This window comes from Melospiza melodia, chromosome 21 (genome assembly GCF_035770615.1).
Source record: "Melospiza melodia melodia isolate bMelMel2 chromosome 21, bMelMel2.pri, whole genome shotgun sequence".
Classification (NCBI taxonomy): domain Eukaryota; kingdom Metazoa; phylum Chordata; class Aves; order Passeriformes; family Passerellidae; genus Melospiza; species Melospiza melodia.
The window spans coordinates 3,465,696-3,491,467 of NC_086214.1; the positions used below are offsets into that span (position 1 = coordinate 3,465,696).

General features: G+C 51.9%; 1 protein-coding gene across 1 annotated transcript in view; it reads right to left on the bottom strand.

Moving 5' to 3' along the window:
• Positions 1–3,058: 3,058 nt before the first annotated feature.
• Positions 3,059–25,772, bottom strand: part of RNF43 (ring finger protein 43) — a 56,016-nt gene continuing 33,302 nt past the window's right edge. The window contains exons 2-9 of the mRNA XM_063173848.1: positions 19,411–19,533; positions 15,047–15,121; positions 13,597–13,728; positions 12,989–13,090; positions 12,155–12,310; positions 11,554–11,656; positions 9,538–11,046; positions 3,059–3,459 (exon numbers count right to left, since the gene is read on the bottom strand). Of these exons, the coding sequence (XP_063029918.1) occupies positions 3,416–3,459; positions 9,538–11,046; positions 11,554–11,656; positions 12,155–12,310; positions 12,989–13,090; positions 13,597–13,728; positions 15,047–15,121; positions 19,411–19,533 (2,244 nt within the window). The 3' untranslated portion in view covers positions 3,059–3,415. The remainder of the gene's footprint in view (positions 3,460–9,537; positions 11,047–11,553; positions 11,657–12,154; positions 12,311–12,988; positions 13,091–13,596; positions 13,729–15,046; positions 15,122–19,410; positions 19,534–25,772) is intronic.

The following is a 25,772-nucleotide window of genomic DNA, read 5'->3' on the forward strand; positions in this document are numbered from 1 at the left end:
CCCCGGAACGGGAACGGGCACGGGCACGGGAAAACGGGGACAGGGACGGGAACGGGGACGGGGGACGGGAACGGGGACGGGAACGGGGACGGGGACGGGAACGGGGACGGGGACAGGAACGGGGACGGGGGACGGGAAAACGGGGACAGGGACGGGAACGGGGACGGGAAAACGGGGACAGGGACGGGGACAGGGACGGGAACGGGAACGGGGACGGGGGACGGGAACGGGGACGGGAACGGGGACAGGGACGGGAACGGGGACGGGGGACGGGCACGGGCACGGGAACGGGGACGGGGACGGGGACAGGAACGGGGACGGGGACAGGGACGGGAACGGGGACGGGGACGGGGGACGGGAACGGGAGAGGCTCCGAGCTCGCCCCAGCGCTGGGTCCGCCCCGGGCCCGGACGGGGTTTCTGTCACGGCCGGGCCGGGCCCGAGCGCAGCCCCACGCACAAAGAACAAACGCAGGCAGCAGACCAGTACATGGATAAATATATTAGTAAATAAATATATTTCTGAGCACATCAGCATATTCACACATCTTTGTGTTTATCGGACATAAATACACAGTTTTGCATATATATAAAATGTATTTTTTTTCCCCCGTGTGTGGTCTTTTTTTTTTTTTTTTTCTGGGTCATAATTTATTCCCAAACCCCGAGAGCCAAGATAGACTCAGCAAAAAAAACCCCAAACGAAACAAAAAGCAACAACAAAATGAACCGATATTCACATTTCCAAAGGATCTGAAGGATTTGTGCAGGAGGGGAGATATCCAGCCAGCCCGACCATGCCCAGTTCAGGGGTGGGACCTCTTGGGAAGGGGGTCCCAGCAGAAGGAGTGGGCCTTCAGTTTCCATAGAGGGAGTTTGGGATGCTCTGGCTTCCATCAGTTTTTGGCTGTGACTTGGGATGCAAAGAAGGAAAATAAGCTCTACATCACTGCAGGAATGCTGGAGAAACTCCACAGTGGAGCCCACAGCCCTCAAAAGCATCACCCAGAAGCAAGAGGTAAAGAACTGTGAGGAACCATTCCCTGTTTTCTCAGATACTGCTTCTTCCCCTCCAGGCAGCCAAGGACAGTCACACATCTGCTGAAGAGGATCTTTCAAACCCAAGTTCCCAGACAGTTCCTCCCTCTCCTCCCCTGAGCCCCACGGAGACAGACCTGCACTCCAGCAGTTCCTATGGGAACAGGAGCAGCAGCAGAAGGTCGGGCAAGGGAGACCCCGGCAGCCTGGTAATACTGCAGTGGGGAGTGGAGGGGGTGCAGCTTTCCCAAAGAAGCTTGTGGCTCACAAATTCAGGAATCTCCTCTTCTGTTAGGGATAAGGAGGGAAAAAGAGGACTTTAGAGCTGCACTTGTTCTTTTGAGCGGAGAAATGCATCCCTGGAGGCTCTCTGCCTTCCTGACTCCTAAAAAAAGCAGTGGGAGCACCCTGACTTCAAGATCTTCCCCCTCTGTTAAGCCTCTGAGCCCTCCAGAATGGTCAAGGCTACAGGGAGCTGGTTCAGACAAGCCACAAACCAGGAGCACAAGAAGCCAAATGGGGTGAATCCAGACCCGCTCCTGGATTTTTCCTCTAGTTTAAGACTGACTTCTCTGCACAGGAGAATTCTGAGCTTGTGTCTTCTGCTTGTGCTGTAGGACAAACAAGAGCCTGGAAAGGTCTGAATGTAATTCTGCCGGGTTCTTTGGTGAAGGAAATTCAGCTCTTCCCTAGACTGAAAGGTTCCACAGGGGCCTGGTCACAAGGAGACAAGGAATGAGCTCTACAAGGGAATAATGTTGGGCTTAAAACAGCGCTATTGGCTGATCACTTGACTGTCAGGGACTGATTAGCAGCTGGGACAAAGATGCCTTTTTCGAGGATTAAGGGCAGCAAACCCTGTAAAAACCTTTCCCACCAACAAAGGGAGGCAGAGGATTATCCTGAACTGGGACTGCATCACCAGAGCACTCTCTTGAGAAGCTGCTGCTTCAAAGGAAGACATGGGAAGCTTTACTGAGCAGAGGGGAAAGTCTGTCCCTACATCAAGTTTCAAATTGTTAAGAGTTGTCTTTAGCTCCAGTGTTGTACCCTCACCAATGCTTCCTTGTGCTTGGAAGCACTTGATGCCACAGACACGTGCACTTCACATGGGGATCTGGCCTGACTGATCATTTAGTGCAATGAATCTGACAGGAATTCTCTGCTGTTTGAAAGCTGCATGGGTTCTGTAAGTTTTGAATTTGGCAGGTTTCATTTTGCTTGAATGTCTGCAAATTATGAGATGTAGGAAATAAGAACTAGTGATATTCAGAAAAACCCAAAACATTCATAAATGGGGGGGGGAAGGGGGAATGTAATAAACTACAGCCTGATGACTTCTCAAGTTTTATCCCTGCATCATCAAATGTTGGAAAAGATAGAAAAATCCTTTTGAAGGATTTCAGGAGTCTCAGAATATGAAGTTAAGGCTGGGTGATGGATAGGGCTCTGCTCTGCATCTGTTACAGAGGCTTTTGCTGGGAATTTTTGCTGTGTCTTGGGGCAATGAGAGGAAGGAGAGAAGCAGGAACCACATGAACTCCAGGATTTTGTATGACTCCTGTGATGGAGACATCTAAGATATGTTTGAAATATGCTCTTAACAGGCCATGACAGCTATTTGGGGGTAGGTGGAGAAGTTAGGGGGTGAATGAGAGACTTTGTTCACATTGCCAGATGAGAGGGTAGATTCTTTGCAATGAAAAGAGTCTGACCCAGCTCCTTCCCAGAAATGCTGACATCCCTGTGTCTTCCCCTCTCCTGCTGCTGGCAAACAGTCAGTGGCCAAGATGGTGTCAGCTGAGGGACATTGAGGTGACGAAAAGTGATGAGAGCTCTTGGTTTCCACTGAAGTCAGAAGCAGCACTTTGCAGGGCAGCCCTGTGAGCGGTGAGATGGAGAATAGCTTGTTCCTGTGTCTGAAATAAGCATGGAAAAGTTAATTGAAGAAATCTGGCTTTTGACCTAAGTGAGGAAATGAAGTCAGGAGCTACCAGGCCACAGAAAGTAATTTCTGCAGCTTTTGGTCCTGAAGGCTTGTTTATTTTTGCAGTGTTTAGCAAAACCTTCTGTGGCATGAAGACGCCAAAATAGCAGCTTGCACTCACTCGGTGAGCTCCCCCCGGGAGCCCTGCCCAGCTCGGAGCGGTGCCATGGGATGAGGAGGGGCTGCTGTGCCTCCAGAGCACACAGCCCAGGGAGCAGCTCTGTCTGTGTCACCGTGGGGCCCTGGGGACATGGCAGGAGACCATGAGTGGCCCGTTGCTCTCGCCAGTCTGTGTCTCAGCAGGGCAGGGCTGGGCAGAGCCACATGTGAGCAGCTCCATCAACATCTGTGTCCACTCCAACTCCCAGCGAGCAAACAGGCCAGTGTTTTATTAAACTGAGTGTTCATGGACATCCTGGACCTCCTCTTCAGATTCTGCATTCAAAGAAAAGGAGAAAGAAAAGTGTCAGCTACACCTGGCTGAACATTCCCAGGCTCTGCAGCGGCTGGGGCCTTGACCCTGCAATCCAGAGAACAGATGCTGCAGGAAAAAACACTAAGTGGAAGCTACTAAAAAAGCCACTAAGCCCTGAAACAGGCTCCCCAGGGAATGGTCCCAGCCCCGAGGCTGCCACAGCAGGAGTGTTTGAACAATGCTCCCAGGGATGCACAGGCTGGGATTGTTGTAGTGTCCTGGGCAGGGCCAGGGACTGGACTGGATGATCCTTGTGGGTGTCTTCCAATTCAGAATATTGCATGATTCTAGGAAGTTTCTCTCAGTTTTTCAGAGGGAATTTTCTGGCCAGTTTATTCCTCTAAGGTGAAGTACAATAAAATCTCAAGACATCAAGCTGCTCCTTATATATTTCAGAGGAGGCAGGCTAAGGGCATCCTAGGATTCACATCACTGCTAGGTGTTTGTTTTGAGGCTTTTTTATGTTTGCTCTTTGTGAAAATCTGTAGTGCCGATTCAAAAATTATTAGGAACAGAAAATTACACCAATTCATATCTCATAGAGGCAGGGGGCAACAGAAACTCCAGGCAGTAAGAGCAGAGAGCAGTGATGCAAGACAGGAATGACACATGTTCCACAGTGTGCCAGAGGTTGCACAAATTGCTTCTGAGCCCAGCTCAGGCCCAGGCTCTTGCCAGCCCCTTCTGCCTGGAGAATTGACAGGCAGGTGCTGAGCAGTTTACTTGGAAACATCCAACAAAAGGGCTGCCTAAAAAGGTGCACCCAAGTCACTGCTCCAGACAGCCCCTTTCTCTCTGACTCACTGCCTGTTGTCACACACACCACAGTCCCTTCCCAGATGTCTCTCAAGCCTGCCCAGAACTCTTAGACAAGGTCAGCATAGCCCAGCAAAGGCACACAGGCATTATTTTTCCTATCTCCCTTTTCCTGAATGTTTCTGAGATCAAAGGAAAGAAATGGCCTCTTAGAGATTCATCGAGGGCAATTCAAAACAGCTTTTCAGAACAGTCACAACAAATTCTTGTTGGTTATATATCACCTATGTATCTGCTCCAGCTGTAGGAGCAGAGCCTTGAAAATTAAGTATGTGGGAAGAAAACAAACAAATGAGATTCTGCTTGGAAAAGTGTAGCTAATCAATGTGGGAAAATGAATGCACATGATGTTACACACATACACACATGTGCAAGCATGGCCACAGTACCTGAAGACAGAGTTTAAGCATCTCTTGCATTTGTGCCTTGAGTCACAAGTGTGTGGAGTAAGCCATTTCCACATACTTTCCTTGTGACCAGCTTAGTGCAAACCAAAAAGAGACTGTCCAGCTTCAAGCCCTCTGCCTTCACAGGCCTTCAGTCTCAAATAGCATTACTAAAATATTTTCTGAAGGCTGTGCCTGCATAAGTGTCTCCTGCTTGGGCTGAGAAAAGATCATGAACTGGGACAGGTCAGAGAACCCTGGCCGGTGGACTGGCCATGGCAGGGCCACGACCTGGAGCACACCATCATACACCACAGAAATCATGTTCTTTGGGTGTTGGGTTTTAAGGGCGGTCTTTTCTTGCCCTCTCATCCCTTTCCCCCTCCCTAGTAAGGCTAAAAGATGTGGCAGGAAAAGGGAGTCAGGATGAGCAGGAGGGAGGAGACGGGGAGGATATTGAGAGGACTGCAGGAGGTGAGCTTTCACAGGGAGAGAAATGAAGAGATTTCATCAGCCTGTGCTGGAGCAGTGTGGCTGTTCTGGGACGCTTCCCGGGTGTGTCAGGGCAGTTCAGGAAGCCATCCAGCTGGAATTCACTGCCAGCTGTCTGTCTTCCCTTAGGAGGATCCATCAGCATTGCTCCAGGATTGATTCTCCAGGGACAAGACTCCCAGGTGTGGTCTCTCCAGGCAACACAAGAGTAAGGGATCCACCTTTATGCAAAGCCCACCAAGAAGGGCTGGTGGAGGTGCTCAAGGAAGAGGCATCAACTCCAAGATCATGCAAGGCTCTTTGGGGTCATCCACAGCGTTATTCCCTGGGATGCCAGTGCATGGCACTGCCTGCACAAGTGGAATTTCTCCAGGGGCTGTGGACCAAAATTCAGCCTCACCTGGCAGCTGGGTGAGGTCAGCATACACCTGGAGGGTGCTGCATCCCACAGGAGCACCACCAGCAGCTTCTGGAAGCCCTGGTTTAGGAACTTCCTGAGCCAGAGGGCAGATTTGCATCTCTGCATTTGCTACCTCTTGATCTGGGCTCTCAAAACCATTTTACTTCTGGCATCTACATCCCGGGGGCAACCAGCACCAGGTTTCATTACACACCTTGTGTTGCCTTTTGGGTGTTTTAAAGCTTCTGGTTTCCATTTGATGCCATCAATTACTTTGTTCTAAGCACTCTCTTGTCTACCTTCTCCTCTGCTCTCCTTATTTCATATCTTCTCTTCCCTATCCTCTGCTGATCACCTTTTTTCCCACATGAAAGTCTCACTATTCTTTCTATTTTCTCAGGAAAAAACATCACTGGGATTGTACCAGATACATTTCTGCCCTGCTTCCAAGGGGGTAGAAATTATTTCCCTTTCTTTTTCCACCCTTTTTGGTGATCAGGAGCTGTGAGATCACCACAGGCTTACACAGCTGCATAAAGGCACTTTCTGCTTGTTCCACATAGTTCCCAGCCAGCTAATGATGATGATAACAACAATAATGATAACAATAATGATGTGATTTTTACTTAAAAGTGGCTCTGCTCATGTGTGGCATTTTGTGCTACTTACAGGGGATTTAATCCACCACTCCCTCACTCAACAGCTCAGCAGCAGGAGATCCTCCTGTAACACTCTGTATCCAGTTTTAATGCTTGACATCCTGATGGATTTTATATGTTATACACTTGGCTATCTCCTCTCCTTGTCCAGGATATTTATGAGCTTGCTGGAAGGATCATACAGTTGCAGAACTCCACTTCTCTCCTCTCTGAGTAATTCCCCTCCATTAAGTCTGATCTGCACTCTTGTCTCCTTTTTCAGTCAGTTATTTACCTGTGGGAGCACCTTCCCTTTTATCCTTTCAGAGCTTCCTTCCCCTAAAAGATCTGTCAGGTGTTATCTCTCCCTACAAAAACTGGGTTGCCTCCTCCCCTGGTTTTCACATTCAGCCAGGTGCCTACAAATCAGACCCTGTATTTGAATTTTTAACAGTTTGCTTGGCTGGAAAGTCAGGCTCATCATTCTGTAGCTTCAGCTATTTCCAGCTGATATTGCCCTCAGCTCTTCCTCCTCGGTCTGGGCATGGATAAGAGATTGCAGTCCACATTCAGGATTTATCAGCTGAGTGCTGGAGCCCTGCAGGATGCCCAGGGGGTAATCTGTACCCCTGGCAATTTGTTACTCTCCACTGTATTTCAGAAGTGCTCAGACTGGTGATTTGATTCATGAGGGATTCTGCCCCCCCTGCCCTGAATGGAGCTGTGCCAGGTGAGAACCTCCCTGAGCACTCCCCTGGTGATCACTAATGCAATAAAGGCAGTTTGCTCTAGTGCTCTGCACTTACAGCCCCTGAACATCCCTCAGACTTGTGGCACTCCCTAGATCTGAAGAACCCTAGGCAGCCTTCTCCCTCCCAATGCAGCAGAAAACGTTTGCATTAATAGTCTGCTTCACACAAGCTGTTCACAGCAATATTCCCTGGACTGTCTCTCCATGGCTCTGTACTTCACTTGGCATCCAGCTCTGTTCTGATTTCCTTCTCCAGCCACACCTTTGCTTTGGAACAGCAGTTTCCAAGTGCCCTCTCTGCCCTGCTGCTTGACCAGCCCTTTTCTGGGGCTGTGCATGATCCCTGTGCCCAAAAGCATCATTTGACTGCTGATTTTAGCAATATTATCATAAGACTCTCCTGTCTATGTAGGCTCCTCTTTGCAGCCTATGCTGACACAGTGTTATAAACCCTAATGCCACCCTCCTTCTGCTCAGGGGCAGCTGGGGATTTTTGTGTCACTCGTCACTGGACTTGACACTCTCAGTGCAGTGTCTCTGCCATGCCACCATAAGAGACACACGCTTCCCTCTCTGTAATTTCATCTAGGAATTACAGGGTCCCACTGTTTGCTTTTCTTTTAAACTGGGTTTCTGAGAAGTTTATGTCAAAACTTTAATTTAAAGCTGGGCTTTCTAATTCATCCACTTATATTTTTAGCCTTATGCCATTTATCTGGAGGCAGAGATGCATTTTTCCTTGGTCTCCTTGTCTGTGTTTTGTGTCCTGCTTGCATGGGACTGTCCACTGAGATTGTTCTTTGCTCTTTTTTACTTCTCTATTGATTTATACTTTTCTCAAGATAAAGAACCAATGTGATTATAATTCAGAGGTTGTGTTATGTCAGCCAATGTTTTCAGCTTGGTGGCTTTTCTGCATAAGCCCTGCACAAGCTCTGTGCTCTGTCTTCTGCTCTTAATAAAGTTAAATCCTGAATCTGTGTAGTCTCTCAATCTTGCAAGGGAATTCTGACTCTCTGGGTGATTCTGAAAGCATCCATAGAAGCTACTGCAGTAAACAGACATAGATACACAACACTTGCAGATACATTGGTCCTTCTGCCTGCTGGAATGGGGAGTGAAGAGGGAATGAAGGCTTGGTGTGCCTGGCAAAGCAGCTGGCACTGGCTCTGGGTGGGGGTCAGAGGGTCATCAGGAGGTGATGGCACAAACTGGGGCCACTGGGACATTTCCAAGGACACAGAACATCCCGGCACGGACCTTGGAATGCCCAGCACCCTGTGTGAGGTGTACAGACTCCTGCTCTTGAAGCCTCCCAGGTCCATTGGGAGCTCAAAGCAAGCCCTGAGCAACCTGCCCTGAGCCAGGAGGGCTCTCTCCAAGTGGGGTAACCTGGGAGGGCATCGGCACTCAGAGCTCCCTGCAACCAGAGACATCTCTGCCCTGATGCCTCCTTATCTCTCCAAACACCAGCATCCCTCCAGGCCTTGGCAGAACCTCCCTATCATCTATCTGCAGTGTCAGGCACTTCTGCACCTGGGAAAAATATCTGTTCCTGGGAGTCTGGGAGGCCAGAAAGCTGCAGGGAGCCAGGACCATGCCCATCCAGCCTCCCCTGCCCCACTGCCTCCGCAGAACCAGGAGCCTGGGCGTGGGGTGGGGCTGGATAGACAAGCACTGGGAGGAAGTTATTATCTCTGTGGCACAATGGGCACAGTGAGTCACAAGTTTAAGGCCAGTGTTATAACAGAAATTAGACAGCCAGATCTGTGTTTGGTACCTAAATCAAAAGGATTTGCCCGAGGACCTGCAATGAGTCAGTGGCAGGGCGAGGAAGGGAGCCAGGCTCTGCTCCCAGCCAGCACCTGTCCCTGCTGACTTGCAGGCTGCTGCCTTCAGAGGACCTGAGAGAGCAAAACCTGGGAGCTAAACTCAGGTTCTTTCAAAGACACTCGTCTCAAAGGCATTTTCCCTCTCTTTGTGAGAGAGCGCAGCAGTTAGGCAGAAGGCCAAACTTTAATTACATCTGATTTCCAAAAGACACTAAAAAGCAACTCCCACGCAACAGAGGCAGGTGAGAAATGAGGGATGTGCAAATCGAGCAACTCAATTAGTCTGTTCTACTACCTCGGGCCACACACACTTCCTTTCTCACTGATTCCAGTTAGCTGGGCTTGGCTAAAACAACTGGAGCCCAAAAAGCCTTAATGATAACGACTGTGCCAGTAAGACACCCAAGACTGGTGCAAGGACACTGAAAAATGTGGTCCCACCCCTTCCTTTGGGAGATATTCCAGCTGCTAGCGATGTTTAATTAAAATTAGCCACCCTATTTCTCAGTTGTAGTATTTCAGGGTTTGGTGCACTCTTTAACACACTCGCTCATCATTCAGGCCATCACCCTCACAGGTGAGCTCTGGAATGCTCCTGCAGTCAGTGCTCCTGTAGGAAAACCCATCAGGAAGGTACCAGGTGTCCTGGCAGTTGGATTTCCTTCAGCAAACCCCCTCCTCCTTCACTTGCTTGCTGCCAGTAGAGGCAAAGAGCAGACTTACCCTGACCACCCTGCTGAGATGGGCAGTGAAGGCGGACACTCAGACTGTGCCTGGGGGTGCACGTCCCTGAGACATCCGCAGGAACCGAGCGGTTTCTCTCCCGTCCTGACAACCTCTCCTCCTGCTTCCTCAGCTCGGAGCTGGGCTGTGGCACTAAACACTTCCAGAGGGGCTGGGAGCTGCTGGGCAGGGCAGCGCTTGGGATCAGGGGCTGGGCTTCGGGAGAGCAGCGGGAGCCAGCGGGATGGCCAGGAGGAAGGGGAGCGCCGCAGGCTCCGGGCTCGGCCGAGTCCTTGGGCAGGAGAGCGGGGTCCAGCTCCAGGGGACACTTTCTTTTCCTTCGGTGATGCCTGCTCTGTAAGCTGTGTCTGGGGGACAGTGGGACAGCTCCCAGTTGTCTGTTGGCATCTACACTGAAGTCCAGCCTGTTTGGAGAAATGGAGGGGGTGTGACGGGGTTCCTGGCCTTCCTGGGGACAGGCTGGCTGGCCTGCTGGAGCTGCCTCCTGTAGCACGGCACTGCTTTCCAGAGGCTGCTGAGAATGATGGCTTTTCTCAGTTCTCTTTTGTGTCCGAGCACTGTGGAGGGCAACCTTGGCCCCGGAATACCGGGATTTGCGTGGCCCGGGCCCCTGCCCGGCTCGCCCAGGGGGACACTCTGAGTCCTGCCTGTAGTGGAGGTGCTGGTGGTGGTGGTAGTGGACGTGGCTGAGCACCTGGGGCTTGGCCAGAGCAGCCCCCTGGGGCACCATCAGGTCCAAGGACCGGGGCCGCCTGTCCCTGGGCAGCCGCAGCTGCTCCTGCCCGTGGTCCGTGGTGGGGCCCTCGGAGCTGCAGTACACGAAGGGGTCATAGTCGCTGCTGAGGGAGCTGCGGAACGTGGAGCAGCTGCCATGGATGCCCTGCAGGCTGACGTCTGTGCAGTTCAGCATGGAGTCACTGGAGGAGCCGTGGCAGGGCCCCGAGCTGGAGTCGCTGCCCGGCCCGTCGGCCAGGTACCCGCTGTGCTCCGTGAGATAGCTCTCCCCAGAGCCACTGCTGTTGTGCTGGTGCCCGTGGCCAAGCCCTCGGCGCAGGGTGGGCACACGGTGCTGCTTCTGTGCCACGGCTGCCTTGGGTGCCACACAGGGGGGCTGAGGCTGAAGGGGACATGTCCTGTGGGGTGCCAGCACCTGCCCGCATGCAGAGGGGTTGGGGTGCTGCTGCCCCAGCAAGCCCGGGGCCAGCGGGGCCACGTGGCCACAGGCCAGCAGGGAGGTGGCTGGTCTGTAGGGCATGTAGTGGATGGTGCCAAAATCCAACTGGGAGAGCTCTGGAGAGTGGAAGAAGGGGTTGCCATGGGCTGACTCTGGGGGAAAGCTCCTGAGGTTCCTCTGAGGATATGCTTGTGGGAGGTGGTAAAGGGCATGTCCTGGATGCTGGCGGAAAAGGTGGAGTCGCCGCCCCGGCTCCATGTCCTGAGGGACCAGCCTGGAGCTGGCAGCCATGGCCTGGTCCCCCGAGTCTCTGGCTGTGGAGAAAGAAGGAAGTATGCAGCACATATCCCACAGCTCACAAGGGAGTATACAGCACAAACCTCACAGCCCAGAAGGGAGTATACAGCACATGTCCCACAGCCCAGCTGCAGCAACCCCAGCACTGATGCTCCACTGCCCTCCCACCATGCGTGGCCCCACGTCCCACCCATACTCTGCAACTCCTTGCTGCCACCACCAAACCACCCTGATGGTCCTGCACACTCTCCCCGTGGCCCCTGCAACCCCCAGATCCCACCTTCCCTTCCCCACAGATCTCAGGATTGGAATCCCTCTTCTTGGTGCGGGTCCCAGCTGAAGCCCAGCACCTTGCTGTACCCTGGTGGGCTGACAGGCAAGGGACTCCTCTCCATGCACACAGTCCCCTGTCCACTCTGTGCACAGGGACACAAGGACCATCTCCCAAGAGTAACTGGAGCTACTGGGCACAATCCTGCACCCAACCCTGTCTTCAGCCAGGAAATGCCGTGTGTGAGCCCTACCAAGAATATTGAACATGCAAAGTGGACACGTGTGGTGTTGCTGCAGCCAAGGGTCAACACACTCCCGATGGAACTCGTGGGAGCACGAGATGATCCGCAGTTCCTAGAAAGAAGTGGAGAGGAGGAGCATGAGCAAGGCGAACCATGTTCCAAGACCTGGATGAATCCTTCTTGATGGAAGTGAGCCTTGAAGGACAGACAGACGTCTAACAGCGAGGGATCTGCAGCCCAACTGCGCATGGAGGAGCCTGTGGAGCACCTCCAGTCCTGCTCTGTGAACATCCAGAGTGGCTCAAGCCCTTAGGAATAGGGAGATTTCAGGCTGGGTGCTATGGAGCAGCAAACCCAATTTTACCCTATTTCAACAGAGGCATTTTACCCCACAGCCACGGCTGGAGACCTGCCTGGAGACATGACTTCAGCAGAGGCTTTATAGCCCAGGGGCAGGCACACCTCCACGGACGCAATCCCTTTCCAGCACTCAGGAGTTCAGAAGGAAGCATCTCACAGGCCTCCGGCTCCTGCCATTGTCAGCTCCCACTGCTGCCCCCGCCACCAGGGAAGCCAGGGCCGTGAGTGCAGCATCCTGCCCAAAGCCTACCTGGCCCTCGCTGAACTCCTCGAGGCAGATGGCACAGAGCGGGGCGGAGCTGCAGCTGCTGGCCGAGTCCCAGCGCGGGGCCGGCCGCGCCCGGGGCTGGTAGCGGCGCGTGGCCAGCTGCCCGATGGCCCGCAGGGTCTGCTGCTGCACCGAGTCCTGCAGAGACACGCGGGGCTTGAGGACAGGATCAGCCTTACTCTGCCCTCCCATATTCACAATGGGATTATCAGAAGTTTGGGGATGATGCCTATCTTCAGAGGTGACTTTCTGTCTAAGCTGACTCAGCCAAAGCAGGCTTTGTCACCAGCGGGAGACATCTGGCCCTAGATATTCAAGTAACTCAGCAGTGCTGAATTTTTGATCTCCAAAGGATTGTCTCTCTATGGGACAAATGGGATAGTCTCAAATATGGAAATACATCTGACTCTGAGAAGATTATTATTTCATTTGTTAATTTCTATTAAGAATACTAAATCATACAATCATAGAATCAAGGAATGGCTTTGATTAGAAGGGACCTTAAAGCTCATCTTATTCCACTCTCCTGTCATGGGCAGGGACATCTTCCACTATCCCAGGTTGCTCCAAGCCCCATCCAACCTGGCCCTGGACACTTCTAGGGATCCAGGGGCAGCCACAGCACCCTGTGCCACGGCCTCCCCACCCTCACAGGGAAGAATTTCTTCCCACATCTAACCTAAATCTTTCCTCTTAGTTTAAAACTGTTCTCCCTGTCCTATCACTATCTGCCCATTTCCACTCCCAAAAGGTGTCTGTTCCTGCTTTCCTTCTCTTCCTGTTTGCTCAGACACGTCTGCTCCATGAGATCCCTACCTGAGTCCTGTTCAGCTGGCACTTTGTGCGGACAACAAAAATCAAAATGATGACGACCACAGTGCTGACCACTGTGAGAAGGATCCACACATCGTAGTCTGGCTGTTGGATAAAATAGGAGAGAAATTACTCTTGTGTGGAAATTACTCTTGGTGGGAGTTAGAGGCTAGGGGAATCTCCATCTTTTCTGGACCATCAGTCTTGGGAAATATCATCCTTGGCCAAGCTCCTCCTCTTTGTTCTTTACAGGTAAAATTAAAAACGGTTCAGTCTTTTCTGCACATCCACACAAGAACAGAATATCTCAGTCTTGAAGCATCTCAGCTGCCTTGAGACATAGTCTAAGGCAGCACAAAATGAGAAAATCAAGGTTTGGTTTTACTTGAAGAGACAGAGAATCCCCTTGCCTCATTCATGACATTAAAGCAAAAGAAACTAAGTAAGTTGAAAGTGCTTTTGAGCCTTTACTTGCAGCAGGTCTGAATGCTAAAGACTCCTGCAACAGGCCATGATCTCCATCCTTAAGGAAGAAAGCTCAGCCTCTCTGGGAAAGCCTAGCAGGCTGGGAGGGAGGATACAGGAGGCAGTGGGAATCATGTGTCTCTCACCCAAGCTGGTGGCTCCTTGACCTCTATCTTCACATGGGCCTCTCTGTTCTTGTTCACAACGCCCATGAGGAGCTCAGCATCATGGCCCCTGATCAGGACCACAGGCTGGCTCAGGCCTCTGGGCTTCCTCAGCTGCAAAGAAACAAACACAGTAAGGGCTGATCCAGCACAGCCTGAAGCAAGGATGATCCCGGCCTCCCAGGCAAGTCCATTCCTCATGATGTTTTGTGCAACACTTCAGAGACTGAGTGCTCCCCCAAGTTTACACTATCCCTCTATGATTAATCAGATGGAAATTTCTCTTTTATCAATTTTCCAGCATGGATTTCTCTATTTTCCCTGCTGGTGACTCCTCATGCACAACCACCCATTTCTTGCTGTCTCTTGAGCTCCTTTCAAGCCTCTGTGCAAAAGCTCTTGGTCCCTCCTCTTCTCTGTGAAAGTGCCAAGAGCACTGCCAAGTGCTGCCTTCACCAGAGAAATGCTTCCTCTGCTCTGGACACATCCCGTTCCCCTCCTCCCTAAGGACATTCTGCTTGTTCTGCTTGTCACACTGTGGTCCAGGCTGGCTCAGCAAGTGTCTGAGTCTGCTCTCCTCCACCTGACCTGGATCAGGGTGGCCATCAGACCCAGTAACCCCTTCCCATATCCTGGGGGAATCCAAAGGTCAATGGACAGGGATGAAGATGTGAATGGAGGTGCAGATGGTCAGGAAGACCATGAAGGCAAGGCCAAAGGCTCTGAGTTGTTGATAGGATTTGATGCTCTTGGCTATTGTGTACCAAATGGGAAACCTGGAAAAGTGGAAGCCAAGGCTTGAGGTAGGGATCAGAGACTGGGATCTGAGCAACCTCAGCATCACCTCATGGACCTGCATTTGCTGCCGTGTTTCTCTGGCACCAGAAATTAGGATCTAAGTGCATGAAAGAGCCACAAGGGATGGATCTAGCAAGGAGTCAGCCCAGAGCTTGCATGAGGTCAGGCACCAGCTCCCCTGTCTGTTCCCTACCTAAAGCTGGGTATCCCTGGATTATCTGGATGGGGAATTGATTCCCTTCCAGAGATGACAACAGTGCTTGGGAAAAGGACTTTTGGAGGTGTCCTAACCAAGGTTAAACCTGCACCAACAGAAAAGCAGATTGGCTTGGAAACTTGAGAAATCACCTTTCTTGAGGTACACTGGGCTGTCTGGACTATGTGAGATGGGGAGATTTATGATTTCCCAAGAGGAAACAATCCAGCTCCTCACAGAAAAGTCTGATTGTCCAGACAATGTCTTTAAAGAGCATGGATGTGCCATGGAAAGTGTCTGTGTAGGGTAAGAGCCAACACCCAACACCAGCAGCATCCTGGGACCTCCCACTGGTGGCTAGGGGGTCCTGCCCTGAGCACATTTTGGGATGTGACAGGAGCACTGTGTTTTAGCTGAGGGTATCACTGGGGTCTGTACCTGATCAGCAGCACTTTCATCATCGGTGATGTCAAAAAGGATCGCACGGGCTCCACGCTCCCCTGCCAGCTTTGCCTGTCCAAAACAACAGAAGCTTCAGTGGAAATTCTATACTGTACCCTGTGTCCACACCTGCCACTGGATCCATGTCTGCCTCCTGGGCTCTTCCCAGGAGAAAGAAGCACCTGTTTGGACTGAGGAAACCATTCCTACCTCAGTTTTTGACTTGTGGTGGGCTGCAGTGCCTACACTTGCCAGAGCCCCGCAGCTCATGGGTGGTTTCTTCCTAAAGCTGTTGAGGTGAACTACTTGGTGATGTTGCAGCCACAGCAAAACAGAAACCCAACAATTCCTCAGCTGTCCACGTGCCAGCTGCTCCCTTGTTTCAGAGCTGGATTTGCCGAGGAGCGATGTGCAGCCCCGTTAACCCTCCTGACCTGCACGGACAGCAGAAACTCCCACAGGTCCCCTGTCAGCACCAGGGCTGTCAGAGGGCCTGACTCCCACTCACGCTGCTCTCCCTGGTTCCCCCTGCTCGTTAGGGAGAAGCTCAGGTGGAGCCGGGTCTGCTCTAGGATTAGCAGTTCGGGAAGGGACAGCTCAGAGACCCACCCAGGCGAGCACACATGCCACCCTGATGAGGTAAGGGTCACCCACCTCCTCCCAGGCAGCCCCTGGAGCCCTCCAGGCAGGCAGAGGCAGCCCCGGGAGGTGGAAGGTGAGCAGGGCTGGGCTGGGCCGGTAGCTCAGGCGGAGCCCTTTGATCCCAGGCAAACAGGAGCAGCATTGCCAAAGGCGGCGGGCCGTGGGGCACTGCCCGCCCCGGGAGCCGGCTGGGCCGAGGATGTGGCATTCCCGAAACGGCCCGGGGGCAGCAGCTCCATCCCGGGGATGCATTCCCAAAACGGCCCGGGGGCAGCAGCTCCATCCCGGGGATGCATTCCCGAAACGGCCCGGGGGCAGCAGCTCCATCCCGGGGATACATTCCCAAAACGGCCCGGGGGCAGCAGTTCCATCCCGGGGATGCATTCCTGAAACGGCCCGGGGGCAGCAGCTCCATCCCGGGGATGCATTCCCGGAGCAGCCCGGGGGCACCAGATCCATCCCTGCTCCCGGTCACCTCGGCCAGGAGCACTGCGGGCCTGGGTCTGGGTACAGGGATGGGAATGGAGCTGCAGGTGGTCAGCAACAGGCAGAGGTGGAGGCTCTGAGCTGCTGACAGGATTTAACACTCATAGGGAAGCTGGAAAAGTGGGATCAAGGCTCGAGACAGGGATCAGAGACTGGGTCCTGCCTAGGATCGACGGAACCTCAGTATTTGCCAGCACTTTCAGGGGAAGAGGACTTTCAGGGAGTGAATTCCATCCCATAGTCAGGCCTTGATGAACAACAAACAGCTCTACATTGATTTTATCCTGTTAGAGACACTGACTATGGGGCAATGAACAACTGAGACTGGACAAGTGACTTTTCCCAACATCTTTCTGACTCCTGTTGCAAAGGATACAACTTCTGGTGACCAGGGACAGGGCCCAGGGAACAGCTGGGGCTGTGCCAGGGAGGTTTAGGGTGGATTTCAGGAAAGGTTCTTCCCCCAGAGGGTGCTGGCACTGCCCAGGCTGCCCAGGGAATGGGCACAGCCCCGAGGCTGCCAGAGCTCCAGAAGCTCCCAGGAATGCCCAGGATGGCATTGCTGGGGTGTCTGTGCAGGGCCAGGGGCTGGACTGGGTGATCCTTGGGGCTCCTTTCCAACTCAAGATACTCTGTAATTCTGTTCAAGCCTTTCACAATTTGCTTGATACAGTAATTTTCTCAGTGTTAGCTGTGTTTGCACTGTATCTCTTCAGCCATGTGGCACAGCTGAGCTCCCTCTGGTGCAAACAGGTATTTACAGGATGATTTTGGAGGTCTCAGCAGTCTGACAACCAGGCTTGCAATCACAGGTTCATTCAGAAATAAAAATAAAGCCCCCCCCAAAAAAATTTACAAATTATGATCAGAAATAACAATAAATCACTTTTGATTGATTCCAGAGGTCCTTCCATGCCTTCCTCTCCTCTAATGCTTTCCCTGTTGGTTTTAGCTTTGGAAGCTGAAGCAGTGACAGAATTTAGGAAGCAGGGAAGTGCCTCAGGTGACTGGTGGAGTTCTCCTTGTGCTGGGCTGGCCAGGGCTGTCCGTGTGCAGGGCTTGGCTGGGTGACAGCTGAAGCAGAGGTTGTGATAACACTCTGCACACGGCTATTTTTATCATCATTGATACAGCCCTGCAATGCCACATGCAAAGCTCTGCCCCAAGACACACTTGCCAGGAAAACAAGGTTCCAGCTCCACTCAGCACCAGCCAAACCCCACAGCTACACCCCTAATCCAGAGGAGGAGTGTGGTCCTGGGATTTTGAGGAAGAGACCTCAGCATCCCTGCCCATGGCAGCAGCTCAGCATGCAATGATCTTTTAAGGTCCCTTCCAGTCCCAACCAGTTTGTGATTCTCTGGTCTGTACGATGTTAGAGGGAGGGAGCTTGGCAGAGGCTTCAGGAGTTTGGAGAAGCAGACAGGGAGGAATTGCAGGGGATGGAGGATCCATGATACAAGGCAGGGCCCAGGGATGCTGCCAGTTTAAGGAGTATCTGCTCAATTTCATGGCTAAAGCACTCCTGTTCAGGGGAGAAGAACTGTGAGCCTCCCTTGGTGAGATTTTAGAGCAGGAACACCTGCAGGACTGCAACTGCTGGGTATCAAAACCCCGTGCTGGATCTGGCTCTGGTAACAGAGTAGTGATGACTGATGGCCAGTGAACACAGTGTACAGGTGAACTGAGGGTTTGTTTGCTTTGGGGGGTTATGAGTCCTGGAGAAGGGATCCAGGTGGAAGAGCAGAGTGCAGCAATGCCCCATGTCTTGTCCCACTCCGTGCCAACCTTCCTCAGCTGATCCTTGGACTCAGTAACACACTGGTACTTCCAGTGCTGCGACCAGAGTCCCACAGATGAAGGACAAAACTAGCAAAACAGAATCCCAGAATGGTCTGGGCTGCAAGGGACCTTAAAGCTCATCTCATTCCACCCCATTACAGCCAGGAACACCTTCCACTAGACCATATTGCTCCAAGCTCCATCCAACATGGCCTAAGTTTTGAAACCTTTGAACGTTGTGAAATGGAAGATGGACCTTTGCAGCTGCTTCGTCCTCTTGTTCATGATCCTCCACAGCAGCTGCACTGCCCAAACATCCTGGGGCAACCTAGGAAAGGACAGGTACTGCTGCCTGTCTGCCTGTGCAGCCAGGGGGAACCAGCCCTGGGATGGCATTTCCACCATTGCATCACGTCCCTTTCCTTACTTTTGATGCCATAGCATCCATGAAAAAACCCTGTTGTGCAGGAGCAAACACTGGGTACAAGTTTTGCCTGCCTTCTTCAGCTCAGTTGTAGGGAACATGGAAAAGGACCCTGTCCCCATCCCCACCACGTCACCACCAGCAGGAAGGCAACAGGGTGAAATGACCTGAAGGCAATCCAAGTAAAGCCAAGAAGAGCAGAACAAGGGGATTTTCATGCTTGTACAACACCTGCACAAGCATGAAAATAGTCAACATTTGGCAGAGAGACAATCAAAAGAAAAAACCAATGTCATCCTTATCCATGCAACTTGATCAGAATCACGAAGATTTTAAGCCTTAAAATGACCCTTGTTCCTACCTGACTTCCTTATTACCAGAGAATTGGACCACTGACCTCAGCTTTTGGCACAGGAAGTGCTGTTTCACTGAGGTGCCTGATCCAAAGACCTCTGAGATCTCCCAGGGCATGAACTGTTAACAAGTTGTGACCCACCACTAGTTCAGCTGGTCTGCATTTATCTCACTGCTCAGCACTGACTCTTCCCATGCCTCATCCAGTCAAGTACTGCAGCATTATTTTTTGAAACAGAGCCATGGAAGATGTTCTCTGTGTCCATGTTTTCCCACAGGCCAGAGAACACAGAGAAACACAAATCACACAGACCAGAAAGCAACGTAAGGCTGTAAAACAGGAGAGGCACAAGGCCACTGGGCAGCCAAGAGTGTGGGATGCTGGGCAAGGTCTGACCATCCCAGAGCTGCCAGGCTAGGGGGAACTCCACACCTTTTACAAAGTCAGGCAGTCCAAAAGGTCAAGGGATGGGTGTTTGGGATGGCTGGCACAGCATCTCTCCCAAAGGACCCCTTCTACCAAGGACTGCCTCTGCCAAGGACCCTGATCCATCCTTGTCCTTTTCTCTACTTCCCAACAGCTCTTTCCTTGCTGCCTCCTCCTCCCATTTTGTTTGCTGCACCACAGGTTTCACTTCCCAGGCTGATGCCATTTCAGGCATTTTGCACCTACCTTGTTGGCCAGGGACAGGCAGGGGTTGGGATCCCGGTCCGGCTGCTCCAGCTTGACGATGGTGATGAATCCCGACTCCGTGTGTTCATCCTCGCTGGTGTTGCACAGGGATAGTGGGTGGGACTGCAGGACAAAAGCAAGGAGAAACTCAGATCCCGGGGCCCAGCACTGCAAAGGGGGCTCAAGCCCACCCTGCAAAACCCTCTGGACCTGCCCAGAGGTGCAGGACCCGCACCTGCAGGGTGTCACCATAACACTGCTACATGCCATGGCCCTGCCCGAGCCAGTGAGGCCTTGAAAGACACAAAAGAACACTCACTGCCCGAGCTGGGTGTCACCCCAGCCACTCCAACCACCCCCAGAGCCTGGCTGGACTCTGGAGCTGGAGACCACATTCGATGGGCTCCTGCTGTGCTCCCCTGAACCCCAGCACTGGGATTCCCAGGAAGGTGGCTGGCACACAACCTCCTCCATACCAGGGTTATACCCACTAGAAAAGTGCCAGGAATGTTGCTGCCAGCCACGGGGATGCTTTCTGCTGCCTGTGCAGTGACGTAACTCAGCACCAATCCCACATCCACAACCACCCAGCACTGCAGGGTTGGGAGGCACCACAAAGCCACAGAGCTGCTTTTGGTAGCACCAAGTCTTGGGCATCAAAACAAGAACAGGTCTAACAAAACTATGAAAGTAAGTTAAACTTATCAAATCCTAGGGTGATAGCATCGAGACCAACTTATGCTAATGCCTAGTGCAAATGTCTGTGGCTGTGAGTTTGAATCCAACTCCTAATCATTTCTGGATTAAAAAAATCCAAAGTAAAAGCAAAGGGCTTCACTGAAATTTGAAATATTTAAAAGTTTGTATCCTTTTGTCAAAACACAGGTCTAGTAGAAGATGTCCCTGCCCATAGCAGTGGGGACAACTGGATGGTCATAAGGTCCCTTCCAACCCAAACCATTCTGGGACGCTACAACTTAGACTTCACCACAGGACATCAGATAGAGTGTGATTGTACCAAGCCAAGCACCACAAACTCTATAAATCCAGGTTTTTAGGGAAGCAACCAGATCTGTTATGGCTTGGAGCAGTCAGGGAAGCTCCCAAAAAGCCCCTGCTCCCTTGGAGCACCAACAGATGCTGCCTTGACCGACACTGACACGGCATCCAAGTGCCCTGATCCCGCTGGATTCACCCAGAACTTTGTGCTTTCGCTTTGTGCCCTGCTTGCCTGCCTGGGAGGTGGGCTTAGGATGTGATCATGGCTTTGGGTTCATATGTGCTTGCCACAGCAAAACACCCAGCAGGAAATGCAGAGTGTGTCTCAGGATAGCTCCAACAGCTCGGAGGGACCCCACTGGAGCCTTCCCCGGGCTGCTCCCGGAGCTGGGGGAGCTGAGAAGGACCTTGGAGCTGTGTCTGACCCTGGCTGTGACACTCACAGGGCAGTGACAGCCCTGTGTGCTGAGCTCAGAGCAGCCTCTCTGTGACCAGGACTGCTGGGCCTCATGCCAGCATTAGGGTGAGGGGGCCTAGCACAGGGTGCCCAGAGCAGCTGTGGCTGCCCCTGGATCCCAGAAGTGTCCAAGGCCAGGCTGGATGGGGCTTGGAACAACCTGAGATAGTGGAAGGTGTCCCTGCCCATGGCAGGGGGTAGAACAAGATGTGCTTTAAGGTCTGTTCCAACCCAGGCCATTCCACGATTAATGATGAACACCAGGAATATGAGCAACGGGCCAAGCTGCTGCACCTCCAAATGTGCATGGGGAACATATGGAAAATGCTGGCAGCTGCTCTGGAGCAAGACCCAGATGATAAATCTGGAGAAGACCTGCTGGTACCTGTACCTGAGACCCTCCCCACAAGGGCAGCTGTCCATGGAGCTGAGGCAGAGTAGTGGACCCTCATTATTCTGTGCTGGGTCCCTCACAGACACAATCAGGCTGGAGGCTGGGCCCAGGAGCCTTCTCAGCACCCTGCAACGCCCAGGGGCAGCTTGGGGACACAGGCACTATCTGCCACAGCCACACACTCCACTCATCTCTGCTCCAGAGACCTCTTTCCTCTCCTCCCCTCAGCTCCTTCTGTTTGTTACTGTACACTCAACCCCAGCAGCAGCACAGCAGCAAGACATGACTCTTACTTTCTACATCCTTCAACAGCATTTCTTGGCATTCCCACTGCCCTGTCCCTGGTATTATGAGTGAGGGATCCTGGCTGCACACTGCGCTCGCAGGACAAGAGCAGACTCGAAAAACAACCTAAGGATGATGTGGAAAAACAAATATTATGAGATTTCTCAGCGCAGAGGACTCGTGCCCCACGTGTGGCTGCAGCTGCAGAGTCAGGATCCCCTGCTCCCTCCTGGGTCTGTGGCTGCAGGTGGGCTCCCAGGCATGGCATCCCCCTCTCTGCCAGGCTGGGCACTTCTGCAGCACCGACTGCCACAGCCACGGGGCAACAGCTCCTTACAAACCCTTATCTGATCTAGGAGACAACAAATCCCATTGCTGGACAGAGGGGGTATGTTCATACCCAAAATCAGAGAGGTTTCATGCATGCTGCCTAAATCCCACCACACTCCTGTTCCAGCACTGCCCAGGGGCTCCCAGGCAGCAGAGGGACCTCTGGGATTATGATGCTGTTCCAGCTAGGGCTCCCTGGTGGAAGATACATTGCTGTTCTGGCAGATCCTTCTCCCAGGACAATCCCTGCCTGCCTCTGTGCTCCCGGGATCCTAGTGATGGGCTGGGATCAGCTGGCAGGCTTTGGACACACTTTTAGATAATTCAGCCCGGCAGCTCTGTCCTCACCCTGGCCCTGGTAAGACACTGCCAACCTGTGACCCCTGGCTTTGTCACTCCATCTGTCTCTGTCACCACATCCCACCTGTCACACCTTCTGAGAAGACACAGAGCTCCTCCTCATCCCCATCTTCTTGATATCACCTTTTTGGTTTCTTCTCTCTTTACCTTATGGCTTCTCTTTATTTTTTACCTTTTCTGTCCAGAGTACTATTCCTAAAATACTGAAGTTCACACCAGCATGCATCACAGGTTGCACTGAGCAGCAGAAACATGGGGAAAGGTCTTGGGGAATCAGGCATGGAGAGGTACACAATTCCCACTTGGGAACTTCATGTACAAAACAGGAGGAAAAGAGGTGACCCTGAGAGGTCATCTAGCCCACTTTGCTGCCTGAAGGCAGGATCAGCCAGACCTAAAGCATTCCTCTGAGACACTTGCTCAACCTGTTTTCAAGACCTCCAAAAAGGAAGACTCCTCACTCACTGCAGGACTCCCTTCTCCTCCACATCACAAAGTGTACTGCAGTACCTCACTGGTTTTGCTCCAGTCTGAGCCTATTAGTTCTCACTGAATCAACCATGCCCATAGAAAAGAAATTATTTGTGCTATTTTTTTTCCTCCCCAGGGAGACTTTAAACATTTCTGTTCACCAAGGAGTCCTGAGGGACAAGGGCTGAAAAAGGGTTTGGAGAAAATCCTCATTTTCCCTGTAAGGGAACTCAGAGCACTTCCCACGCTTTCTTCATGGGGGAGGAATCAAAATTTGATCTGATCTGCAGTGGCAGGAGAAATGGTATAACCAACAGATAGGATTGACATGGAAAAGACAGGAAGAGAATAGGACAGGAGAGTGTTCACCAAAGGGCTTGAGAAAAATCCTGGACTGAACTCTTCACTACATTGACTGCAATCCCTGAAGAATTGCAGGCAGCAAATACCAAAATGCATTTGAAGGAGTCAAGAGCAATGCAGGGAATGGCAGATTGATAATGCTGACTTCCCTGCCAAAAGAAAAGCCAGGTTACAAAAACAGGTTAATGAAGAGAAGGGAAGAACTAACAGAGCTTTGGAAAAGGAAAGGGATGGTTCACAGAGCCACAGGGCTCCTCAAAGCAGTCAGTGAGTGTGGGACTAAAGGTAGTTCCATGAATGCCAATCTCTAGTGTCTCTTCTGTTCTTCTGCAAGGTCAAGGGTATGGAAGATGATGGAATATTGTGCAGTACTGCCCAGGGAAAGGACTTTGGACATGGGCCTGAAGCAACAGAACAAGGGGGAATGGCTCCCAGTGCCAGAGGGCAGGGATGGATGGGATATTGGGAATGAGGAATTGTTCCCTGTGAGGGTGGGCAGGCCCTGGCACAGGGTGCCCAGAGCAGCTGGGGCTGCCCCTGGAGCCCTGGCAGTGCCCAAGGCCAGGCTGGACAGGGCTGGGAGCACCCTGAGATGTCCCTGCCCATGGCAGGGAGTGGGACGAGATGGGCTTTAAGATCCTTTCCAATCCAAACCATTCCATGGTTCTATGATCTTCAGGACTAAAAAGAGAAGAAAGCAGGGCAGCCCTTACAATGAACTCACCAGCACAGTCCCAAGGCAAACAGTGTTGTTCAAATATTCACAAACCACATGGAAAACGAGAGGGATGGTGAAATGACCAAACTCTTCAGTAACACATAAAAATCCAAGCTGGTAGATATTAAAACTGTCTAGCAAAGGATCTCATGCTACTGAGTGATGGAGTAATACAGGATATTAAGAAATGCAAATATGAAAAATATATCCAGGTATTTTACACAGAGATGAGCTCTAGGTGAGCAGTTAATGAACAGGAAAGAGCTTGAAGTCACAGTGGAGTTTTATGGAAACCGTTGTTGAATCACCCAAAGCAGTCAAAAAGCAAACAGGCATTACTGTAAAAAACAAATGAAAAATGAAAATCCACTAGATAAAGCTGCAGTGTGTCAACATTTTGACTGTTACAAGGAGTTCTGCTCACTCCTTGTGAGCAGAAATCTCAAACAGAGATTTCTGTACAAGTGATTAAGTGAACAAGAATTCTTCAGCTTACTACAGGTGGGATATGTTAAAGATACAGAAACTCATTAAAAATATGAAGAATTCCTGGATCAAAACATCAGGAAGAGCTGTTAAATGCAAAAGTGGGGACACCAGCCTGGTTGTGGGCACAGCCTGCTGCAGTCAGGGGGCTGCAGAGGATTATCCATTGGGATTTGCCTGTGCTCTGCCCATTTTGGGGCACATATAAGGTTCTGCACTCACCAGGCAGCACCATGGGCTGCACACTCACCTCCCCACTAGAAGACTTTTGCCATGAATATTTCATCGAGGAACCAAACTCCAGAATACTGCTGGGATTTGTGGTCAGTGGTGCCAGAGAGCCAGGGCAGCATCTGTGTCCAGAACACCAGCAGAGCCAGCTGCTGCCTTATCTGTGGGACAGTACTGTGACTTCTGGCTGTGTCCCAGCACCAGTTCTCCTTCCCCTCCTCTTGCCAGTGTTCCAGCAGGCAGAATCCCATGCAAGACCTTGAGGGAATGCTCACACATGCAGGGCCAGGAGAAGGTGCAAGGACTTTGTTCAGGACAGCAGGGCCTCCCCTACCACAGCTCACGCCAGGACCACTCCATCTCATGCCAGGACCATTCTCCACATGCCATTGGCACCACAGCCTCGAGTGGATGAAATGTCTTGTGGAAAGTCTCCTCCAAAGATGAGCTACAGCCAAAGCAGCAGTGAGGGGATGAAGGAGCCTAGGGCACCACAACAGCACCTTTGGTGACACAGAGCATCTTGGACATCCCAGTGCCATGTCCATGCATCCACAGCAGACACCCACTTCTGGCCTCACCCAGCTCTCATGTCACTGTCACCCAGCATGAGCTTCTGAGGCAGTATCTGGATATTCCTGGATTTGTGGATGTGTATGGCTCAAGACACCTTTTCCCCGCTGGAATTCTGGCAGTGAGCCTCTGAGGTAAGTAAGGTTTGTATTCCTTTGTAGGCTTCAAAAGGCAAGTGGAAGTGCTCTCCTACAACCCTCTCCATCTTTGCTGCCAACACCAGCCTGGATGTAAGAATTACTGGGCAAGTTCCTCTGCTGGATCTATGAGGAAATGGAAACAGGGCACCTGAGACAGGATTCCTGTGGGAAGGAGCACAGCAGATGTCTCAGCTCTAAAAGCCAGATCTGCACCTGCACAGTGCATCTCCCAGAGGTGTCAGAGCATAGGCAGTGTCCCAGCTGCTGGCACGAGGGACATCTCCAGGGACTGTGCACAGCTGGGATGGAACAGACCATGTGCACTTCTCAGTCACTGCAGAATGCTCCTGACAGCAACACTGTCCTGTTGGGACAGCCCAGACACCAGATCTGCCTCTCCCAGCCTGCCCCAAAGCTCAGCCTGGTAAGAGTGGACCCAGGTGGGGATCGGACTCTTCTCCCAAACAAGTGACAGGACAAGAGGAAACACCTACAGGTTGTGACCAGGGAGGTTCAGGTTGGACATTAGTAAGAATTTCTTCATGTCAGGTATTG